The 22,013-nt window shown below is 41.3% G+C and overlaps 1 protein-coding gene across 4 annotated transcripts in view; it reads left to right on the plus strand.

The window, feature by feature from the left end:
- Positions 1 to 22,013, plus strand: part of LOC145350141 (protein TANC1-like) — a 160,624-nt gene that overhangs the window by 44,416 nt on the left and 94,195 nt on the right. For 3 of the 4 annotated variants that reach the window (XM_080199118.1, XM_080199121.1, XM_080199119.1), the window contains exons 3-5: positions 6,852 to 6,929; positions 12,583 to 12,768; positions 18,631 to 18,747. In XM_080199118.1, coding sequence (XP_080055244.1) covers positions 6,852 to 6,929; positions 12,583 to 12,768; positions 18,631 to 18,747 — 381 coding nt within the window. The remainder of the gene's footprint in view (positions 1 to 6,851; positions 6,930 to 12,582; positions 12,769 to 18,630; positions 18,748 to 22,013) is intronic. The other variant, XM_080199120.1, reaches the window with a different exon arrangement.

The raw sequence follows: 22,013 nt of genomic DNA on the forward strand, positions 1-22,013 counted from the left end.
ACAGTCCCCCGGTTTGAAAGACAACCCTCTGGCTTCTGTCATCAAGTCAATTTTGTCATTTTTTCTGAATGGAGGTCAGTCACCAGTGGAGTGCCCCAGGGATCTGTTCTAGGACCCTTGCTGTTTGTCATTTTCATAAATGACCTGGATGAGGAAGTGGAGGGATGGGTAAGTAAGTTCGCTGATGACACGAAGGTCGGTGGTGTTGTGGATGGTCTGGAAGGATGTCAAAAGTTGCAGCAGGACATAAATAGGATGCAGGACTAGGCGGAGAAGTGGCAGATGGACTTCAACGCGGATAAATGCGTAGTCGTCCATTTTGGCAGAACCAACGGGATGAACGAGTACACTATCAAGGGCAGGAGTCTTAGTAGTGTTGAAGAGCAGAAGGATCTTGGGGTCCGGGTCCACAGGACTCTTAAATCGGCCTCGCAGGTGGAAGAGGTGGTCAAGAAGGCGTATGGTGTACTGGCCTTCATTAATCGAGGGATTGAGTTTAGGAGTCGGGAGGTGATGCTGCAACTTTATAAGACCCTTGTCAGGCCTCATTTGGAGTACTGTGCGCAGTTCTGGTCGCCTCACTATAGGAAAGACGTAGAAGCTATTGAAAGGGTACAGAGGAGATTTACAAGGATGTTGCCTGGACTGGGAGGCATGCCTTATGAAGTTAGGTTGAGGGAGCTGGGTCTCTTTTCCCTGGAGAGACGAAGGTTGAGAGGCGACCTGATAGAGGTTTATAAAATGTTGAGAGGAATGGATAGGGTGGATTCTCAGAGGCTATTTTCCCGGGTTGAAATGGTCGCTACGAGAGGACACAGATTTAAGGTGCGGGGAGGAAAGTACAGAAGTGATGTTAGGGGTAAGTTTTTCACTCAAAGGGTGGTGAGTGAGTGGAATCGGCTGCCGTCAGTGGTGGTGGAGGCGAACTCACTGGGGTCTTTTAAAAGACTTCTGGATGAGTATATGGGGTTTTATGGGATTGGGGGTTATAGATAGGTGTTGATGTGATCGGCGCAACTCGTGGGCCGAAGGGCCTGTTTGTGCTGTAGTGTTCTATGTTCTATGTCATCAAGCCAACTTAATGACCAATTCATTACTTGGGGTGTTGTTTATATGTTGACAATTAAATTCTGCAAAGCAAGGACTTACTAACTGCACATGAGAAAAATGACCAGCTAGTATGCTTTGGTATTCATTGAGGGAGTGTCATAGTTTGGAATTTTTAAAATAGACATGTCCTTGGTGTCAATATCACCTGAGCGTCTAAAGCAAATCCTGTTTCCTCGTGCAGGTTTTCCGCTCAGTTTCTAGATTAATAGAGCTGAAAATTATTCATTAGATGATTTACTTTATCAGCTCTCATTCATGTCAAGGCTGTCAGAGTTGGTGATTTCAGATCTGAACAGAAAATATCAAAGGAAAAAATCTTGTTTTTTTGCTTTAAGATTGGATACTAATAGCTTTATATCTTTGAATAGTCATTAGAGAAGCTGAGTCTTTGCTCGCTGTTTTAATTGGTGTAGTCTGATGAAGGTTGCTTTATTGTCTAAAGGACCCACAATCACAGCATATGTATTTTGATAGTTAGGACTGAAATCTAATCCAATCCTGCCTCACCTTTTACAATGGTTCATTGTTGATAGGCCACTCAAATTAATTGAATGTTGAAACATTTAACATAGAGCAGGGAAGTAATTTGAAAGGGACATCTTAATTATCCAAATGTAAATTGTGAAAATGCAATTTGTACAGGACAGACTTGGCAAATTTATTTCATAGTTTCATAACGTGGTGTAATCAGGAAGCTGTGTTGTATTTTTGTTTGTGGTGGCACAGTGGTTAGCACTGCTGCCTCACAGCCCTAGAGACCTGGGTTTGATTTCAGCCTTGGGTGACGTGTGAAGTTTGCAAGTTCCCCTCTTGTCTGTGTGGGTTTCCTCTGGGTGATCCAGTTTCCTCCCACATGCCAAAAATGTGCAGGTTAGGTTGATTGGCCAGGCAAAATTGCCCCTTAGTGTCCCAGGATGTGTAAGTTAGGGGGATTAGTGGGGTAAATACAGAAGGCTATGGGAATAGGGCTGGGACAAGATGCTCTGAGAGTTGGTGCAGACTTGATGGGCCAAATGGCCTCCTTCTGCGCAGAATGGATCTATGAAATTTATCAATCTCAAATAGGACTGGTAAGCTAGATGTTTTTACTCAATCATGGGACATGGTTATTGCTGGCAGGCCAGCATTTATTGCCTATTCTTTGCCCTTGAGAAGGTGATGGTGAGCTGCCTTCTTGAAACGCTGCAGTCCACGTGCTGTGGTTTTACCCACAGTGCCATTCAGGAGAGAATTTCAGGATTTTGATCCAGCGCCTGTGAAGCAACAGCAATATATGTGTAATGAAGTGAAAAAATGTCTCCTCACCTCTGTCTTAAATGGTCTACCCTGAATCCTCAGACTGTGACCCCTGGTTCTGGACTCCCCCACCATCAGGAACATCCTCTCTGTATCTATCCTGTCTAATCCAATTAGAATTTTATAAGTCTCTGAGATTCCCCCCTTATTCACCGGAACTCCAGTGAAAACAATCTTAACCTAGTCAACCTCCCCTCCGTACATCAGATGCCGAGAATCAACCTGGTAAACCTTCATTGCATTCCCTTGAGAGCAAGAACATCCTTCCTCAGAAAAGAAAACCAAAACTGCACACAATACTCTAGGTGTGGCCTCACCAAGACCCTGTATAATTGCAACAACACATCCTTGCTGCTGTACTCAACCTCTCGCAATGAAGGCCAACATGCCATTTGTCACCTTTACTATCTGATGCACCTGCATGCTTACCTTCAGTGACTGGTGCACAAGGACACCCGGGTCCCACTGCACACTCCCCTCTCCCAATTTGCAGCCATTCGGGTAGTAACCTGTTTTCTTGTTTTTGCTTCCAAAGTGAATAACCTCACACTCACCCAAATTATTTGCATCTGCCATTGATTAGCTTACTCACCCAACCTGTTCAAATAATCCTGAAGGATCTCTGCATCCTTGTCACAGTCCAACATCTGCAAACTTCAAGATGTTACAGTTTGTTCCCTCATCCAAATTATTAACATACATAGTGAATAGCTGGAGCCCCAGCACTGATCCCTGTGGCACCCCATTAGTTACTGCCTGCCAATTTGAAAAGCACCCATTAATTCTTACCTGGTACATAAGAAGATGGTTGAGGTTGTGGGGGCCAGTCATCTCAGTTCCAGGACATCTCTGCAGGAGCTCCTCAAGATAGTTGAGCCTAGGACACTATCTTCAGCTGCTTTATCAATGACCTTCCCTCCTTCATAAGGTCAGAAGTGGAATGTTTGCTAATGATTGCACAATGTTCATTACTATTCACGACTCCTGGTAATGGTTGAGTGGGGTGATATGCAGGCCATGAGGTTGCAGTTATACTAAAGTACAATTTTTAAAAAAGTTTATTTGTTAGTGTCACAAGTGGGCTTACATTGACGCTGCAATGACATTACCGTGAAAATCCCCTAGTCGCCACACTTCTCGGGTACGCTGAGAGAATTTAGCATGGCTAATGCATCTAACCAGCATGTCTTTTGGATGGTGGGAAGAAACCAAAGCACCCGGCGGAAACCCATGCAGACACGGAGAAAGTGCAGGCTCCGCACTGACAGTGACCCAAGCTGGGAATCGAATCTGGGTCCCTGGAGCAGTGAGGCAGCAGTGCTAACCACTGTGCTGCCAGTTCGCTACTGTTGATAGCTCAGTCTCGAGTTGCTAGCCAGTCCCATTTAGCGTCATGATGGTGCCACACATGATGGAGGTTATTCTTAATTTGGAGGTGGGACTTCGTCTCCACAAGGACTGTGTGCAGTGGTAACCCTTAATGATGATATTATGGACAGATGCATCTGTAGCCAGCAGATTGGTAAGGATGAGGTCAAGTATGTTTTTCCCTCTTCGTTCTCTCACCTCTTGCCGTAGACCCAGTCTAACAATTATATCATTTAGGATCCGACCAGTAGTGCTGATGCCGAGCCATTGAAATCCCTCACCCAGAATGCATTTTGTGCCGTTGCTGCCCTAAGTACTTCCTCAAAGTGTTATTCAATATGAAGTATTGAATTATTAACTGAAGGAGGATGGTACGTAATTTTTTCATTGCCCGTGTTTAACCTGAAGTCATAAGATTTCAGGGGTCTGGAATGTTGAGGATATGATGTGGAGATGCCAGCATTGGACTGGGGTAAACACAGTAAGAAGTCTCTCAAAACCAGGTTGTGAGACAACAGACCATTGGCCACAGCAAACTACCCAGCCTTCAGGAGAACAGTGACCATGACACCACACAACCCTGCCACAGCAACCTCTGCAAGACATGCCGGATCATCGACATGGATGCCATCATCTCACCTGAGAACACCATCCACCAGTTATATGGTACATACTCTTGCAACCTGGCCAATGTTGTCTGCCTGATGCGCTGCAGGAAAGGATGCCCCAAGGCATGGTACATTGGGGAGACCATGCGGATGCTATGACAGTGGATGAATGAATACCGCTCGACAATCACCAGGCAAGAGTATTCCTGTTGGGGAACACTTAAGTGGTCAGGGGCATTCGGCCTCTGATCTTCAGGTAAGTGTTCTCCAAGGTGGCCTTCATGACACGACAACACAGAGTTGCTGAGCAGAGACTGATAGCCAATTTCCGCACACATGAGGACGGCCTTAACCGGGATCTTGGGTTCACGTCACCCTATCTATAACTCCCATGACTTGCCTGGGCTTGCAAAATCTCACTAACAGTCCTAGCAGGAGACAATATACATCTCTTTAACGCTCTCTCCACTCACATTGTCTGTACCTTTTAAGACTTGATTACCTGTAAAGACTCACATTCCAACCATTATGTTGTAAATTGAAGTTGTGTCTTTATATGCCCTGTTTGTGAATAGAACTTACCTGATGAAGGGGCAGCGTTCCGAAAGCTAGTGACTTTTGTTACCAAATAAACCTGTTCGACTTTAAGCTGATGTTGTGAGACTTCTTACTTTGTTGAGGACATCCAGGGCAACTTCCTCCCTATTGCATACTACTGTGCTGCCACCTCTGCTGGATCTGTCCTGCTGGTGAGACAGAACATATATAGGGATGGTAATGGGGTACCTGGGATGTTATCTGTAAGGTATGATTCAGTGAAAATAATTGTCAGGCTGTTGCTTGACTAGTTTGAGACAGTCTCAATTTTGGCACTAGCCCCCCGATGTTAGTGAGGAGGACTTTGCAGGGTCAACGGTTTGGTTTATTTGAAGTTGTAGTACATGATTGGTCAGCAGACAATTTAACTGGGAAGATTCAACAGTTATTGTTTGTGGGAAAGTACAGCTGCCAGTCCTTTACACCACATGCAGCATGTTAAACTGAAAGTACCTTTGAATAATGTCTGCTGATCTCATGGTTTTTATTGTAACTACTTGTTCATTAGCCTATCCTGTCTGAAAGAAATATCACAACAGGCAGTTTTAATCTGATTGAACGTGTTGAGTGTCGAGTCTATTAAATCACTTGACTTCACCCCAAACTGTTTCAGCACCATTCAAAGAGCGTATGTATTACTTATTTTTGCCTGTATTAAATTTTGTCTGCCATTTTTCTTAGCACCTTTCCTGTTATTTTTGAGCTGTTGCTGTGATTCTAATGTCCCTCCTAGCATGGTATCATTGACAAATTTGACTTCTGCATTGAATTTTCTAATCCAGATCATTGCAAATCAGAAACGTTGGTCATCTCTACACTTGAAATCATGCCATCATGATTTCCATGCCCCCTCACTTGTTACTATTCTAATTAGTTTTTTTTAAAGTTGCAACAATGTCTGAATCTTCTCCTAAATTTAAGTACAATAGGATAAATATCATCTACTCCTGGGGGTGATTATGTTTTTAGCTCTTTTTAAAATGTTTAGGATTTCTCCCATTTATACCTAAGTCATTGGATCATGCACAGGATCTAAGATTTTTATGTTAAATTTTGGGAGATGCATGGGTCATACTTTTTCTATTTTAAAAACTGAAGTATTAGAAGTATTAAAAGTAATTAGTACTTTTTGAAAAAGCGGAAGGCCATCATTAAACTCTGGTTCCTTTTAGCTTGATGCCAAAAATTTACAAGTAATGAGGTGGAAGAAGAACAGGAGATGTGTTGAAGCCCCATTCCTAATATGTAACTAAATGTGTAATTGTCAAATGTTTGCAGATGATAAAGGGATGGTGAAGGTTAGAGGGAGGAATTGAGTATAGACAAGTGTCTCCTGAACAATAAAACTCAAAGCAAATCCATTTTTACAGTTTGTGGCTTTAAATGAGCAGGCTAGATTATTCACGGCTATATCTGTTTGTTTATCAGCAACGCTATCTTTTTAAAACAGTGCATTTTCTGACTTAATCAAGTGCAGCAATGGATAATCCCGTTGAAAAGATTTTGTAGAGATTTCATTGTTCCAGAAACTTTTAGGGCTATTTTGCATACAAAAGTCAAAATATTATTCTCTAAATATATATATTACATGTTCTTTTAATTAACTTTTTTTTTCTAACAGATTCATGTGGTATAATATTACCCCGTACCAGTTTTTAAAGCTATTTTCCTCTTTTGTGTTGCAAAGGCTATCCGTTTTAAGAACTCTCATCAGTTCTAAGTTGTACTGGAATGTGAATTGTGTCAGTGATTTGATTTTTTTCCCCAAAAAATGGTACTGAAGTTTTATGATGTTGGCCTTGATTTAAATTCTATGCAGTAATTGTCTGCACTTTTCTGATGTACTTTTCTTTATTTCATTTTCTCAAAAAGCAGATGTGTACAGAATGGAGCAACAGAAAGACAAACCACACTTCAGTGTTGACTGTGGACAGCAGAGACTGAAGAAAGGTAAATAATGCGATATATATTCATTCAACCAACCAATCTAAAAATAATGCTCCATTTTGTATGTTGCTTCAATTTGAAAACCTACAAAATGGATCTAATTTATCAGTTTGGCAAAACTTAGTGACTTGCTTGGCTTTTGCTATTCTAATTGATCATAGAACAAAAGGCGGGGAATTATAGGCCGGTTAGTTTAACGTCTGTGGTAGGTAAAATGTTAGAATCCGTCATTAAGGAGGAAATTGCGAGGCATCTTGAAGGGAATTGCTTGATAGGGCGGACGCAACACGGTTTCATTAAAGGGAAGTCGTGTCTGACAAATTTACTGGAGTTCTATGAGGATGTGTCTAGGGCAGTGGATAGAGGAGAGCCGGTGGATGTGGTCTTTCTGGATTTTCAGAAGGCGTTTGACAAGGTACCTCACAAGAGGTTATTGCAGAAGGTCAGGGGACATGGAGTTGGGGGTAGGGTGTTAGCGTGGATAGAGGATTGGTTGTCAAATAGGAGGCAGAGAGTGGGGGTCAATGGGTGCTATTCGGATTGGTGGTTGGTGACTAGTGGGGTGCCCCAGGGGTCGGTGCTGGGGCCTCAGCTATTTACCATTTATATAGATGATCTGGAGGAGGGAACCGAGTGCAGGGTGTCGAAATTTGCTGATGACACCAAGATTGGGGGAAAGGCAAATTGTGCGGAGGGTGTGGAGAGTCTGCAGAAGGATCTAGATAGGCTGGGCGAATGGGCCAGGAAATGGCAAATGGAATTTAATGTTGGCAAGTGTGAGGTGGTCCACTTTGGTAGGAAGAATGGTAGGAAGGACTATTACTTACGTGGCGAAAAACTGCAGCAGGCGACGGTGCAGAGGGACCTCGGGGTCCTTGTGCATGAGTCGCAAAAACCCAGCTTGCAGGTGCAGCAGGTGGTCAGGAAGGCGAATGGGATGCTGGCCTTCATAGCGAGGGGGATTGAATATAAAAGTAGGGAGGTCTTGCTGCAGCTGTATAGGGCATTGGTGAGGCCGCAGCTGGAGTACTGTGTGCAGTTTTGGGCGCTGCACCTGCGCAAGGATATTTTGGCCCTGGAGGGAGTGCAGAGGAGGTTTACTAGGCTGATACCGGAGTTGAGGGGATTGAGCTATGAGGAGAGGCTGAATAAACTAGGCTTGTACTCGTTAGAGTTTAGAAGAATGAGGGGAGATCTCATTGAGACGTATAAGATGATGAATGGGATGGATAGGATAGAGGTGGAGAGACTCTTCCCGCTCAAAAAAGACAGTAGGACTAGGGGGGCACAGCCTCAAGATAAAGGGGAGGCAGTTTAGAACGGAGTTGAGGAGGAACTTCTTCACTCAAAGGGTGGTGAATCTCTGGAATTCTCTGCCCGTTGAAGTGGTGGAGGCTGCCTCGCTAAATATTTTTAAGAAGCGGGTTGATGGGTTCTTGATAAGAGAGGGGATTAAGGGTTATGGGGAGAGGGCGGGAAAGTGGAACTGAGCCACAACAGATCAGCCATGATCTTATTGAATGGCGGGGCAGGCTCGAAGGGCTAGATGGCCTACTCCTGCTCCTATTTCTTATGTTCTTATGTTCTTATGTTCTTATGTAAATATTTTGCGAATTTGTCCATCTTCATATTTTCAGTCTCTCATTGGTTAAAATGTAATTTGGTTAATTATCATTTTGGGTATATATGTATTTTTAAATTATTGGGTGTTTAATTTGGTTGTGAGTAGCTAAGCGTAACTGTAGTAACGTAAAAATTAGTTATTCAAAGTTGGAGCAAATTTTACTTGGGACCTGCTCTTGTGAGGCATGGGCCCTTTTCAAAACAAACCTGTAGATTGTTTATTTTTTCTGATTATTCTCTACTTGGTTTGAAGCTGCTTAACAAAAAACCAAATCTGATATTTCAGCTATACTCTTATTTTGCTGGGTTAGTTAAATATGTTAATTCAAATTATTGATAATTCAGTTCTTTTAGCATGGAAGATGACATCAAATTATTAAGAGTACACTGATTAAGGCATGCCTTTATTTTTATGGCTCCTGGGAATGCATAATCCCTAGGAATATTGCAAATTAACTGTGGGTGGTCACTCAATTTGTCAAGTCTTCACACTAACATCACAGTCTTGGAATTCTTTGCCTACTGTTTCTAAATTAGGTAGTCTGGGTATTCCTGTCTGCCTCTAGAGCGGTATTTGAATAAACCTTATATTAGGGATTGCACTCGGTCACAATGGGAGCAACAGCTTTGCACCAGTTAGTAGTGAGCAAACTACAGTCAAAATCACTGATTTTTCCCTTGGAGCTGGTGCCACAATATTAACTGGAAAAATATTCTCCCTGCCATTTTTCTACTTCAACCAAGTCAATTTTTTGCCATTATAATAAATATTGATGCAAAGTATTAATCAATAAAACATTATCCATAAACTTGTGTAATAAATTAGAAATACAAAATAAGTAATGCAGTTTTGCAGGAACAGTACCAAAGTGGTGATATTACCGGACCAATAATCCAGAGACTTGGACTAGAGCTCAGGAGCCGATGAGTTCAAATCCCATTATGGCAGTTGGTGAAATTTAAATTAAAAATAATTTTAAAAAAATGAAACTAAAGAGTCTCATTAATAACCATGAAGTTACTGGATTGTCGTAAAAAAGCATCTGATTTACTCATATCTTTCGCAAAAGTAAAACTTTCACCGTGATCCAGTCTGGTCTACGTGTCACTCCAGACCCACAGAGTTGACTCTTGACTGCTCCCTGAGATGGCAGTGCAAGTCACTAAGTAGTATGGAAGAAAACAAGAAAGAATGGAAAAAACACTTTGATCCAACTGATGTTGACTTTGGCACTGGGAATGCCCATCATGCCTTTTGGACCATAGACCCCTCATTAACACCTGAGGAATTGTGCCCAAGTTTGGAGAGCTGTTCCACAGACTAGCCCAGCTGCAACCTGATATAGGCACCAAATCATTCCTTACAGCAAGTGCCCTGGATCTTTCTCTCACTATCTTGTCCTACTGGCAGGACAGATCTATCACAGATGGTAGCTCAGTGATGTACAGTTGGGACAGGGTGGTGCTGGGAGTTCTCCACATTGATAATAGACCCCATGGAATCAGCAGAAGAATCACTAAGGATACCAAGGATTCTGTGCTCTGGGTGCCAGATTCACTGATACCACCAAGGCTTATTGACCAAATCTTGAAAGACATATGTCAGTCTGGGCCTGAACTTTCCAATGTGGAAAAACCAAATTGATTGGACCTTCAGCAATTTAACCTTCGCAGATGCATCTGTCCATGACAGTTTATAGAAGTGACTAACACACCATCCTAGTAGAGTTAAAACCTCATCTTCCGTAATAGAGCACACCCTCTGTTATGACATGTGGCACTACCACTGAGCTAAACTGGATAGCCTCAGACTAAATCCAGCAGCTTGAAGCATCCTTGAGATACTGTGGACTCAGCAGGATTGTATCTGCAATCTCATGGTCTGGCATGTTCTTCAGCCTACTCTAACCAGTGTTGGTCTCCTGCTTCACTAAAAATTGTAAGAGAGCATGTTTGGAGTTGTACCAGCTGTATCGTAAATGAAATAAACCCGGTGAAGCTACAGCAAGGATTTACTGCATAATCAAGCAGTACCATACAGAGCTAACTAACTGATCCCACAACCAATGGATTAAATCAGCAGTCCACAAGAGTACTGCAGGGAATCTATAGGGGAAAAAAAGCAACAATTGTGTACCTCTTTAGACAGGACATTCTTTGGTATAACTGTTTCTGAAAGTGAGGCGAAAATAAAAGTCACAGATGTATTCAGCATGCTTGGTGCTATGCGACAAGGAGAGAATCTCAAAGATTCATTTGCTGAAGAAGTTTAGCAGGGCAGATAGAAAGGTCTTCTATTGCAGACTTGAGAAATACAATGTGTTATGAAAGATACCAGAATGAGTTTGACCTTGAAGTGCTGCAGTGCCATTCTCCCCAGATGTCATGATCGATCTTATCCATATATCCCAACTGCCTCTGCAGTAGGTCCTGTTAGTTTGTTCTCACACCTGGAGGTGGTTCCTCTGGCTGCAGCACTGAGCTGGCCTTAAGTGCCACTACTGGCTGTTTCTCAGAATCTAAGGGATACAAACAAACTGAAACCACACTATCTGATTAAAAAGGGATGAAAAGATGGGATAGTATGCAGAGCTTCAATGCAGTAAGAAGTCTCCCAACACCAGGTTAAAGTCCAACAGGTTTATTTGATAGCAAAAGCCACTAGCTTTCGAAGCACTGCCCTTTTGTTGGGTAAGTGGGAATTCTGTTCACAAACAGGGCATATAAAGACACAAACTCAATTTACAAAATAGTTGGAATGTGGGTCTTTATAGGTAATCAAGTCTTAAAGGTGCAGATGATGTGAGTGGAGAGAGGATTAAGCACGGGTTAAAGAGAGGTGTATTGTCTCCAGCCAGGACAGTTAGTGAGATTTTGCAAGCCCAGGCAAGTTGTGGGGGTTATAGATAGTATGGTATGAACCCAAGATCCCGGTTGAGGCTGTCGTCACGTGCAGAACTTGGCTCTCAATCTCTGCGTTGTGAAAGCTGGCTTGGAGAACGCGTACCTGAAAATCAGAGACCAAATGCCTGTGACCGTTGAAGTGTTCCCCAACAGGAAGAGAACACTCTTGCCTGGTGATTGTCAAGCAGTGTTCATTCATCTGTTGTCAAAGGGTGGTGAATCTCTGGAATTCTCTGCCTGTTGAAGTGGTGGAGGCTGCCTCGCTAAATATTTTTAAGACGCGGGTTGATGGGTTTTTGATAGGAGAGGGGATTAAAGGTTATGGGGAGAGGGCGGGAAAGTGGAACTGAGCAGCGACAGATCAGCCATGATCTTATTGAATGGCGGGGCAGGCTCGAAGGGCTGGATGGCCTACTCCTGCTCCTATTTCTTATGTTCTTATGTTCTTATGTCATAGTGTCTGCATGGTCTCCTCAATGTACCATGCCTCAGGACATCCTTTCCTGCAGTTTATCAGGTAGACGACGTTGGCTGAGTTGCAAGAGTATGTACTGTGTACGTGATGGTGGTGTTCTCACGTGAGATGATGGCATTCATGTCGATGAGCTTCACTGTGCCAGACAACCAGTTATGTGATTTGAGTTGTGCTGCTGGTGGACTCTTGCACAGTGCAGAGGATGTAACTAGAAGGAGACCTGACCAAAGAAATTGTTTCTGCAACTGGCAGTGTGGTAGGAGAATAGAAACGAGAGTTGCAAAACTGAACTACAGATCAGCCATATTCTAAATGGCAGAACAGGGTCAAAACTGGCCTTTTCCTGTTTCTCTTCCTTTCATTAGCATATTCTTTCTCTTCTACCATTATCGTCCTCTTCTCCCCACCTCTCTTTACTTAGCTCGTTAAGTGTTCCTATTGCTCTCCAACCTCCTTTTTCATCTTCTCTTTCACTGTTCCCCCGTCTCCTATTTATTCCTATCCTCCTTTTCCTCATTTACCTATTTCATCCTCTTCTTCCTTCAATTCTAGTTTATTTTTTAAACATGATATTGAAAGCTTTTACATTTATTCTGCTATCAATTTTCTATCATTTTAGACAAATGTTTACTGTATACTGTTTGGTTTCAACAGGTGACTCCTACTCTGACCGTTCTGGACAACTTGGCATTTCAGACCATGGTTCTAGCCAATTTTCCATGCAAGAGGATATATACAAAATGAATTTGTCTAAAGGGGTGTCCATGTCGCTTCCATCCTCACCACTCTTGCCTCGCCAGCCATTTACAATGCATGCATGTACAGGGAAAAGGTCCCCAGGTATGAATTTTTAATCAGAGCCCAAATGTATGCTTTAATAGCTGTGGAGTTTTTCTTTCGCAAAACTTTACATTAATGTTTTAACAATATGTTCTGCTTTAACTTTTTCTGGTCAACTTTCCAAGCATTGATTCCTTGTTGGAATAGTTGGCTCTCTCTGGTACCTTGCTAATGTGAAGGAACAATAATATATTTGAAGTCTGGATGGACAAGTGACTTGAAGGGAAACTTTCAACTGACAGTGTTCCCATCTTTTCTTATCCTTGTCCTTCTGGATGGTAGTGTTGTGGTTTTTCAAGGTGAAACGAACCTTGGTGAATTTTTGCAATGTATCTTGTAGGTGGTGCACACAGCTGGCACTGTCAGTGGTGGAGGGAGTGTATGATTGTGGATAGGATGCCATTCAGATTAAAAGCAAAACACTGTAGATGCTGGAATTTGAAACGGAAACAGAAAATGCTGGAAAATCTCAGGTCTGACAGCATCTATGGAGAGAGAATAGAGCCATCATAATGAGGCTGGATGATCCTTTGTCAAAGCTAAAGACAAAGAAAATAGGATGTAATTTATATTGTAAGAGTGAGGATGTTGTGGGGCAATTGTGTAATTGACAAAAAGAGAAAGGCAATGTAAATAGTGGTTGTAAAAGCTGAGACTTGCTATAATATCCATTAAGAGATTGGAATGTGCAAATGGCAGAACAAAGGTGCAGAATGTCAAAGGACAACCTGAGGAACGTAGCAGTTGGCCCTACAGAGGTCTACTTCTAAACCTTCCTGTTTTATTCTTTTTGCAACCCTCCTGCTGGCCACCTCATTAGGATCATCTGCCACGTTCCTCAGGTTGTCTTTTGACACTCTGCACCTTTGTTTTGCCATTTACACGTTCCAATCTCTTAACACGCGCTATCAGCACCGTTTTATTCCCTTTGACCTTTCGTCAATGACATCTTGGTCAATTACACAACAGCCACCATAACAGTATAAATCTCACCCTATTTTCTTTGTCTTTGGCTCTGGTGAAGATCATCCAGACTCCAAACATTAACTCTGTTCTCTCTCCAAGGATGCTGTCAGACCTGCTGAGATTTTCAGCATTTTCTGGATGGTGTCAACCCTCTCGAATGTTGCTGGAGTTGTACTCATCCAGAAATAGGGGGCACAGTTTTAAAATAAGTGACCTTCCATTTGAGATGAAGATGAGCAGAAATTTATTCTTTGAGTCTCATTAATGTTTGGAATTCTCTACTCCAGAGTGCATTGGAGGCTGGGTCATTGAATATATTAAATGCTGGGTTTCATGGATTTTTGATCTATAGAGCACTCGTTATTGGAAGAACAGGCAGGAAAGTGGAATGAAGGCTACCATAAGATCATCATCCATGATCTACAGTCTGTTAATCATATAAACATTATTAATATATATTTTGGCACTGTCTTTAATTTGGGAGAAAATGAAGGGGACCGTGTGATCTGTTCTAAAGTTTGCCTGACAGTAGGCCTGGGTGACTTGGCTATTAGAGATTAAAGGGAGGCCCTGGTTGTTTTACAGGAAAGAAGGTGGAATGTGTTCACACTCGAGACAATGGCAGCAGCCTTTATGTTTATGGTGGTTAGACTACTAGTCTCCAAAACCCTGGAAAGGCATTGAGTGTCAAATTGTAAACAGTTATGCAAGTAAGGGAGTTGGGTTCTTGAGAATAGCTAATTGGTATCTCTACTGGAATACAAAGCTAATGTAATTCACATTGTCATGGGTTTTGAGAAGGAAGGGTTTCCATGAGATCCCTGAAAACTCTAGGCACAGGCAGTCTGCAGGATCTGAGAGGGAGCAGCTAGAGGTCTTTATGGATCATCGCACAGAGATATGGGTGAGAAATTGAAAAGACCAAGATTTGCAGCAAGGCTGGAAGATTCATATTCGTTTGTACTAGAGTGAGTATTACCATGAAAAACCTTCACCTTAAAAGATAGTTCTGTGGTTAAATGTTACCAGCCTGGGAAAGGAAACAAATAGAAGTAAACCCTTAGGAGCTAAGAATCCAATTGTGCCTCAAATGGGAAAATCAGATAGCTACTTGAAAGATACTGTAAAGTATATCTGTAACCTGGGTTTTTTTGGAAGTAAAAGGAGAAAGTTCTTTACTGTAATTTAGTGTTAGCTACAAAAAATGTTTAGTCAATAGTAGTTAATAGTAGTTAGCACTGCTGTCTCACAGCGCCAGGGACCCGGGTTCAATTCTGGCCTCTGGTCACAGTTTGTGAGGAATTTGCACATTCTCTCCATGCCTGCGAGGTTTTCCTCCCAAGTCCAAAGATGTGTGGATTAGGTTGATTGGCCATCCTCAATTGACCCCATTGGAGGGAGATTAGCAGGGTAAATATGCAAGGTTACAGGAATAGGGCACGAGTGGGATTTTGGTCAGTGCAGACTTGATGGGTCAAATGGCTTACGTTTAGACTGGTTGTTACAATAAAGGTCTTAAAGTGAAATCTTATTGTCATCCTTTAGCTATTAACTGGAAGTTTGAATTTCTCTTTAAAAATTGGTAGTCTCTGTGGGGGACCATGACAATGCTCAAAAGATCAAATGGCCTGCTCCTGTTGATTCCTAGCGGTATTAGGTTCCACCTGAAGCATTTTTGTCCAATTTTGGGTATCACACTTTGGAAGTACGTCAACGTCTTAGAGAAGGTGTAGAGGAGAGTTACAAGAATGGTAGCAGGAATTGGAGAAACTAGAGAGACTGGGGTTGTTCACCTTAGGGCAATGAAGGTTAAAGGAACACTTATGATAGCGGTGTTAAGAATCATAGATTGATCAAATTGATCCTGGGTTAAATAAGGGAAAACTGTTAACTTTGGCAGGAGGTTCTTTAACCAGATTTATGGTAATTGGTAAGCGAATCAGGGTGGACAAGATAAGTTTTTTTGCACTGACTTATTATGATCTGGAATGCGCTGCCTCAAAGGGTGATGGAAGTAGATTGACTAGTAAAAGGGAATTGAATAAGTGACAAAGAGCTGGGGAGTGGCAATAATTGAATTGCTTTAAGGACCAGCATGAGCATGTTTTCCTATGCTTCATCCTTTGTGATTGTAAGTTCCTAACAAAAGTTTCTAACTTTGAGATGAGAGTGTTACCATTGGACCACTATAGGATTCAAAGGGGTAAAAAGAATCTTGGAACATTGAGTAAATATGCTTAAAACTATTTACTTGCTTGGTATCTAAACATTGGCATAGATTTGTTGAGCCAAATGAACTATCTGTGACACTGATGCATTTGTGCGGGAATCACGACTTTTAAAACTTGTGTTCTTGAGGCTTAAATTAAACAGGGAAAGGAAATTGATTCCCTATTTGGAAACCAAAACTTCTGGCCAGACTGAACTTGGTTAAATATGCAACAGGCCAGATCAGTTCCAAGTTGAGCAATAGTACTTGATGAGTCCGGTGGTGAAAAATAGGCAGCTGAAGAATACTGTGTCCAGGTCGAGAAACTGAGAATAAGTTGTTTGTAAGTTTTACAAGGATGTTGCCTGGATTGGGTGGCATGCCTTATGAGGATAGGTTGAGGGAGCTAGGTCTTTTCTCCCTGGAGAGACGAAGGAAGAGAGGCGACCTGATAGAGGTTTATAAGATGTTGAGAGGTATAGATGGGGTGGATTCTTGGAGGCTATTTCCGAGGGCTGAAATGGTCGCTACGAGAGGACACGGGTTTAAGGTGCTGGGGAGTAGGTACAGAGGAGATGTTAGGGTAAGTTTTTCACTCAGAGGGTGGTGAGCGAGTGGAATCGGCTGCTGGCGGCGGTGGTGGTGGAGGCGAACTCGTTGGGGTCTTTTAAGAGACTTCTAGATGAGTACATGGGTTTTATTGGGATTGAGGGTTATAGATAGGCCTGGTAGGTAGGGATATGATCGGCGCAACTTGTGGGCCAAAGGGCCTGTTTGTGCTGTAATGTTCTATGTTAATGGTAACATTAGATCCAGAGTAAATTAATCAGGCTGTACAGATGTATACCATTTGTGGTGAAATGGAACTTGGATTGGTTATGGGCTGCTGATGGTTGAGGATTCCTAGGAAAGGAACTGAAATTGTTCATGAGGAAGGCAGGAGTTTTGAAAGACTTTGACAAAGTGCGATCACCAAAATCTGAGTGGACTGTTGAACCAACTTGTACGATGACCCATGGCTGCCTCTGCCATTTAATGTGCAATTTGTGTTTATCTGCCATTTGCCTGTTGATTTTATAGAATCATATGATCCCTCCAGTGCAGAAGGAGGCCATTTGGCTCACCGAGCCTGCACCGACAGCAATCCCACCCAGGCCCTATCCCTGTAACCCCAGGTGTTTATCCTGCTAGCCCCCCCTGACAAGGGTGAATTTAACATGGCCAGTCCACCCGACTTGCACATCTTTGGACTGTGGGAGAAAATCACAGCACCCAGAGAAAACCCATGCAGACATGGGGAGAATATGCAAACTCCACACAGTGTGGAGTTTTTAACTTGATTTTGGCTGTTAGAGTAGACGTTACTGAAGATGGCATTTAGTGTTGACTTTGTTCAACTTGTGTGGTAAAATTTCTTTTTTGAATGTGGAATTGTGGCATCATTGTTTAATAACTAACTGAAATTTTGGATTTCCTCCAATTGAAAGAAGATATTGGTCTCTCCCAAGATCTTAACAATTGGGGGTTGTTGGTGGGATCTTGAATTCATAGGTACAGGTGCTGGGATTTTGTAAAGTTAAGGCTAACAAGATTTTGCAATTAATTTTACTGTAGTTATTGAAAAGCAGGGTAGTGTCAGTTGCTCCAACTTTTCTGGTGAGGGAAGTGAATGGTAGGATACCATAGTATGTGAAAGGTTTACTCCTGAGAGAGAAGTATGACCAATCATTTGCTTGTTCTTAATGGTTATCATACACAGGTTAAAACATTTTTTAAAACATGTCTTCAGTTAGCCGAGATGTGGAAAAAGGGGAATCATCCTACCATTTCTTCCCTATTCATAACATATTTTAGCATTATAACCACCTTGAGGCCCATGAGGAATGTGCAACAAATGCTGGCCGTGCCAGTGACGCTTCCATCTCATGAAACAATAAAAGAAAGAAACCCTTTATGTAGTATCTATGTCCAGGGCAAATGGTTTTTTCACTTCAAAAATATTTCTTCATTAGAGTGTATAATACTGTGCTGTGTATCTTTATTACTTCATTGTTTATAAATCTGCTCTTATCAACTCTGGAAAAATGTCTACATTCGGAGTATGTCATCCGGATAATGTGGGATCATTGATGTTTTCTGGGCATTTTTGAATTTTTCTGTTTGTTTAGTATATGCAGAATTCTGTTTTTAATAATGCAGAATCTAAGCTTTTAATCAACAATATATTTTGTATCTTTGTGCATTTAAAGTAAAATGTGTTTTAAAGGGCTATATTACAGCAGTTTCACAAGTAAGGTCATTGAGTGTCTTTAAGACAGAGATAGGTAGGTTCTTGATTGATAAGGGGATCAGGGATTATGGGGAAAAGGCAGGAGAATGAGGGATGAGCAAAATATTAGCCATGATTGAATGGTAGAGCAGACTAGATGGGCTGAGTGGCCTGATTCTGCTCCTATGTCTTATGGTCTTAAGTAATGATTTTGATTTTGTGGTGTAGTTTATATTCCTAGTGTTTCTTTGGTTGAAAGTTTCCTTTGTGAATTACTACTATATTGAAGAAAAGAACATTGTATTTTGTCTGTTTCCAATGATTGCACTAAATTTCAGCAGAATCGTATGCATGCTTATCTTCAAAAAGATTGTGTCTAGAAGAAGTTAACAGGAAAAGAATTTTTTTCTTCATGCAGGCCCAATCAGGAAGCTGAAATATGTGGAAAGCCCAAAGGTGCCAGGAGATGATGTAATTGCTTCGGCATTGACTAAGCTGGCACAGAAAACAGACCCTTCCCAATTAGCACAAAATGGTGAGTTTCTTGGTTCTTATTTTTAATAGTGTTAAGAGTAAATGTTGAATCTGCTATAGCTAAACATTATTAAAGTGGAGGAAAAAGTTAGTCCATTTAAAGGTCTTCAGCATTTTGATGCTTTATGTGCAATTTTGACCAGGAAAAGTTCCTACAAAGTTTATATAAAATCATTAGTGAGTCTGGAATGTTCTTGGTGTTATGTGGTCAAATCTGCTATTTCATCCCTTTAACGAGGAGCTGCATGTAATGGGAACATGGATTGCAGAATTTGGCCAAGTATGTTGTAGCCCTTTCTCAGACACATTTTCTCTTCAAGTCTGCTTGCTTGCTAGGCAAGTGAACTCAAATCAAGTAATTGTCTTATGATCCCAGTTGTAACTGAATGGAAAAATTCTAAATTGGACCTGGCTCAAGATTGGAATTTTTTTTAAATATGGAGGAACTGATCATAGGACTGCTAATTAGTTTTAACAACAAAACTATTAAACATGAAAAGATTGGATTATGATACAATACTCCTTTACTCCCCCCTCAGTTTAACATTACTCCCAGATTTTAAATTAGATTACAAAGTACATATTAAACTATAATGATCTCATTAACATATAGTTCCTTTAAGCGTACAGATTGACTGTGGTCAAATACACACTCTGCTTTGAATGCAAGTTAGTATCTGTGGATTTCTCCTCAGAAGTCCCCTGAGATTGTCATGAGAGTTTCCAAAGTGCACCCTGAAAAAACATGTTTTAAAATCTTTGTTCACAATAATGCTTTCCATTATTGATTTGCATTCCAAAAATCTGTTTTCCAAATACTTTTAAACAAAGCTTCTGCTCCACTTTTAACAGCGAATCCAGTCTAGGATTTATGCCATCGTCCTTTAGGATTTCTTAGTCTTGACTGCTGCACAGACTGTTCACAATTGATTTAACCCAATTCCCAGGCTCTAGTAAAATAGCATCAAATGTGTGATTTACTTCTGAAGTCTTTTGTCCTACTTCAAATCTGGTAATACCTTTATCTCTGTTCTCTTAGCATTAGTCCTGTTGAGAAATTCTTCCTCTTAATTCCCTTGTTAACTGGACTGTACCTTGTTCCTTAGAAAGCCTGCCTCTTTGCACCTCCTCTTGATGGATCCAGCTTTTCCTGGCAGAATTGAGAGAAGTCCACAACTGCAATATATCTAGCTAAAACTAAGAGTTAAAACTGTTTTATCTTACAAGGCCCCCACTGCTTAAAAAAAATCACAGCTGCTATTATTTATTCTTCACACTGTAATTCACTCTAAGCACAATAGAATCACAGTTGGAATTGAAACTGACCCCCACACATGTAAACACCTTTGTCACCATGAGTCTAACTTGTTTTATGTCTCCAGGCAGAGAAACATTAAATTAATTGCAATTAAAACTATTCTTCAGTATAAATCCCATAAAACTACCTTTGTTTTCCTAAGTCTTTTAGGATGCCCATTTCTAAAGCGCATGTTGAGTGTATTTGCGAGGGCTTTATCAAATATTAAGCTTAGTATACATATTTATGGAAAAAATAACTATTGTATTGGACCTTTAAAGGTGTGTCTTGAACAGCTGAAAACTACAATAGGCTGAGTTATAATTGGTTTGCTTATAATTGGTTGTCTTATCTGGCCCCTGTAAGCCAAAATATTGCATGATATCAAGAAATGTGCCAATGATTTTGTTTTGATCTAGAGACAAGTTTTGTCAAGATTATTACCTGTGATGCATTTATCACTGATATCATAAGTCATTTATTCGAGCCCTGATCACAAGCAATTTATTTTCCAGTCTGAACACTGACGCATTTATTCTGCATGTAGGGTTATAATATGTCCTTATCCAGAAGACTTGACAAGAATCTATTGGTGACGAACAGGTGTTTCATGGCATTGAAGCTGTGCTAATTTGCAATCCCCACCATTATAGTAAGCTTATTGATCCAAATGTTATTTGCCCGGTATAGTGTATAGATGGCTTACCTGAATCTATGTTGTTTGCCCATAACTGACTGGAATAATTTTCTTGATTATTTCCAATAATTTAGTTCAGAGCTAGTTAAGCTTGCTCTTCGTTGACTCTACCCATAGCAATTTGTTAATGGAAGGCTCTGTCGGAACACTGTATCCTATATAACTCAGTGATTATGTAATGTTCTGTGTTGTTTTCACACAATGTGATGGCAAAGAACCATGACCATCTCATTTATGCTTCCATGCTTCAGTGCCTATCACGGTTCAGACAATTTTGTTCAGGATCTCTTTAGCTAAATTTCTTGATGCTCTATGGCTAAAATAGCTGGTGTGCTGAAAGAAAAAATGTAATATTGCAGCAGAACAAAATGTGAACTGCTCAGTTGGAACACCTGTAATTACCCAAAAAAAAGCAGCAGGCTTAACATATTGTATATGGTAACTGTGTAATTGGTGATAATGGTAATAACAGATGTTTGCACTATTTCCCAATTTGTGATTACCTGATTGAAATGAGTGGCTTAAATGTGGGGGTTATATTCATGAAACGTGAGCGCAATAATTTGTTAAAATGACATTTTGCACCAGTAATTGAATTATTTTGCAAGAATATAGAATTACATAAGAACAAAAGAAATAGGAGCAGGAGTAGGCCATCTAGCCCTTCGAGCCTGCCCCGCCATTTAATAAGATCATGACTGATCTGAAGTGGATCATTTCCACTTTCCCGCTTTCTCCCCATAACCCTTAATTCCCTTGTCTATCAGAAATCTATCTACCTGTGACTTAAATATATTCAGCGAAGTAGCCTCCAGCGCTTCAACGGGCAGAGATTCACCACCCTTTGAGTGAAGAAGTTCGTCCTCAACTCTGTTCTAAACTCCACCCCCCCCCCCACCCCCCACCCCCCACCTCTACCCTATCTAGCTCTTTCATTGTCTTGTAAGTCTCTATAAGATCCCCCCTCAGCCTTCTAAACTCTTAACGAGTACAGACCCAGTCTATTCAATCTCTGTTCATAAACTAACCCCCTCATCTCCGGTATCAGCCTGGTGAACCTTCTGTGTACTCCCTCCAAGGCCAATATATCCTTCCTCAAATGCGGGGACCAAAACTGCACACAGTACTCCAGTTGCAGCCTCACCAGTGCCCTGTACAGTTGCAGCAAGACCTCCCTGCTTTTATATTCTAACCCCCTCACCATGAAGGCCAACATTCCATTCGCCTTCTTGATCATCTGCTGCACCTGCAGCCTGGGTTTTTGTGATTCGTG

The sequence above is a fragment of the Carcharhinus amblyrhynchos genome, chromosome 11 (assembly GCF_965287045.1).
Source record: "Carcharhinus amblyrhynchos chromosome 11, sCarAmb.v2.hapA, whole genome shotgun sequence".
Taxonomy (NCBI): domain Eukaryota; kingdom Metazoa; phylum Chordata; class Chondrichthyes; order Carcharhiniformes; family Carcharhinidae; genus Carcharhinus; species Carcharhinus amblyrhynchos.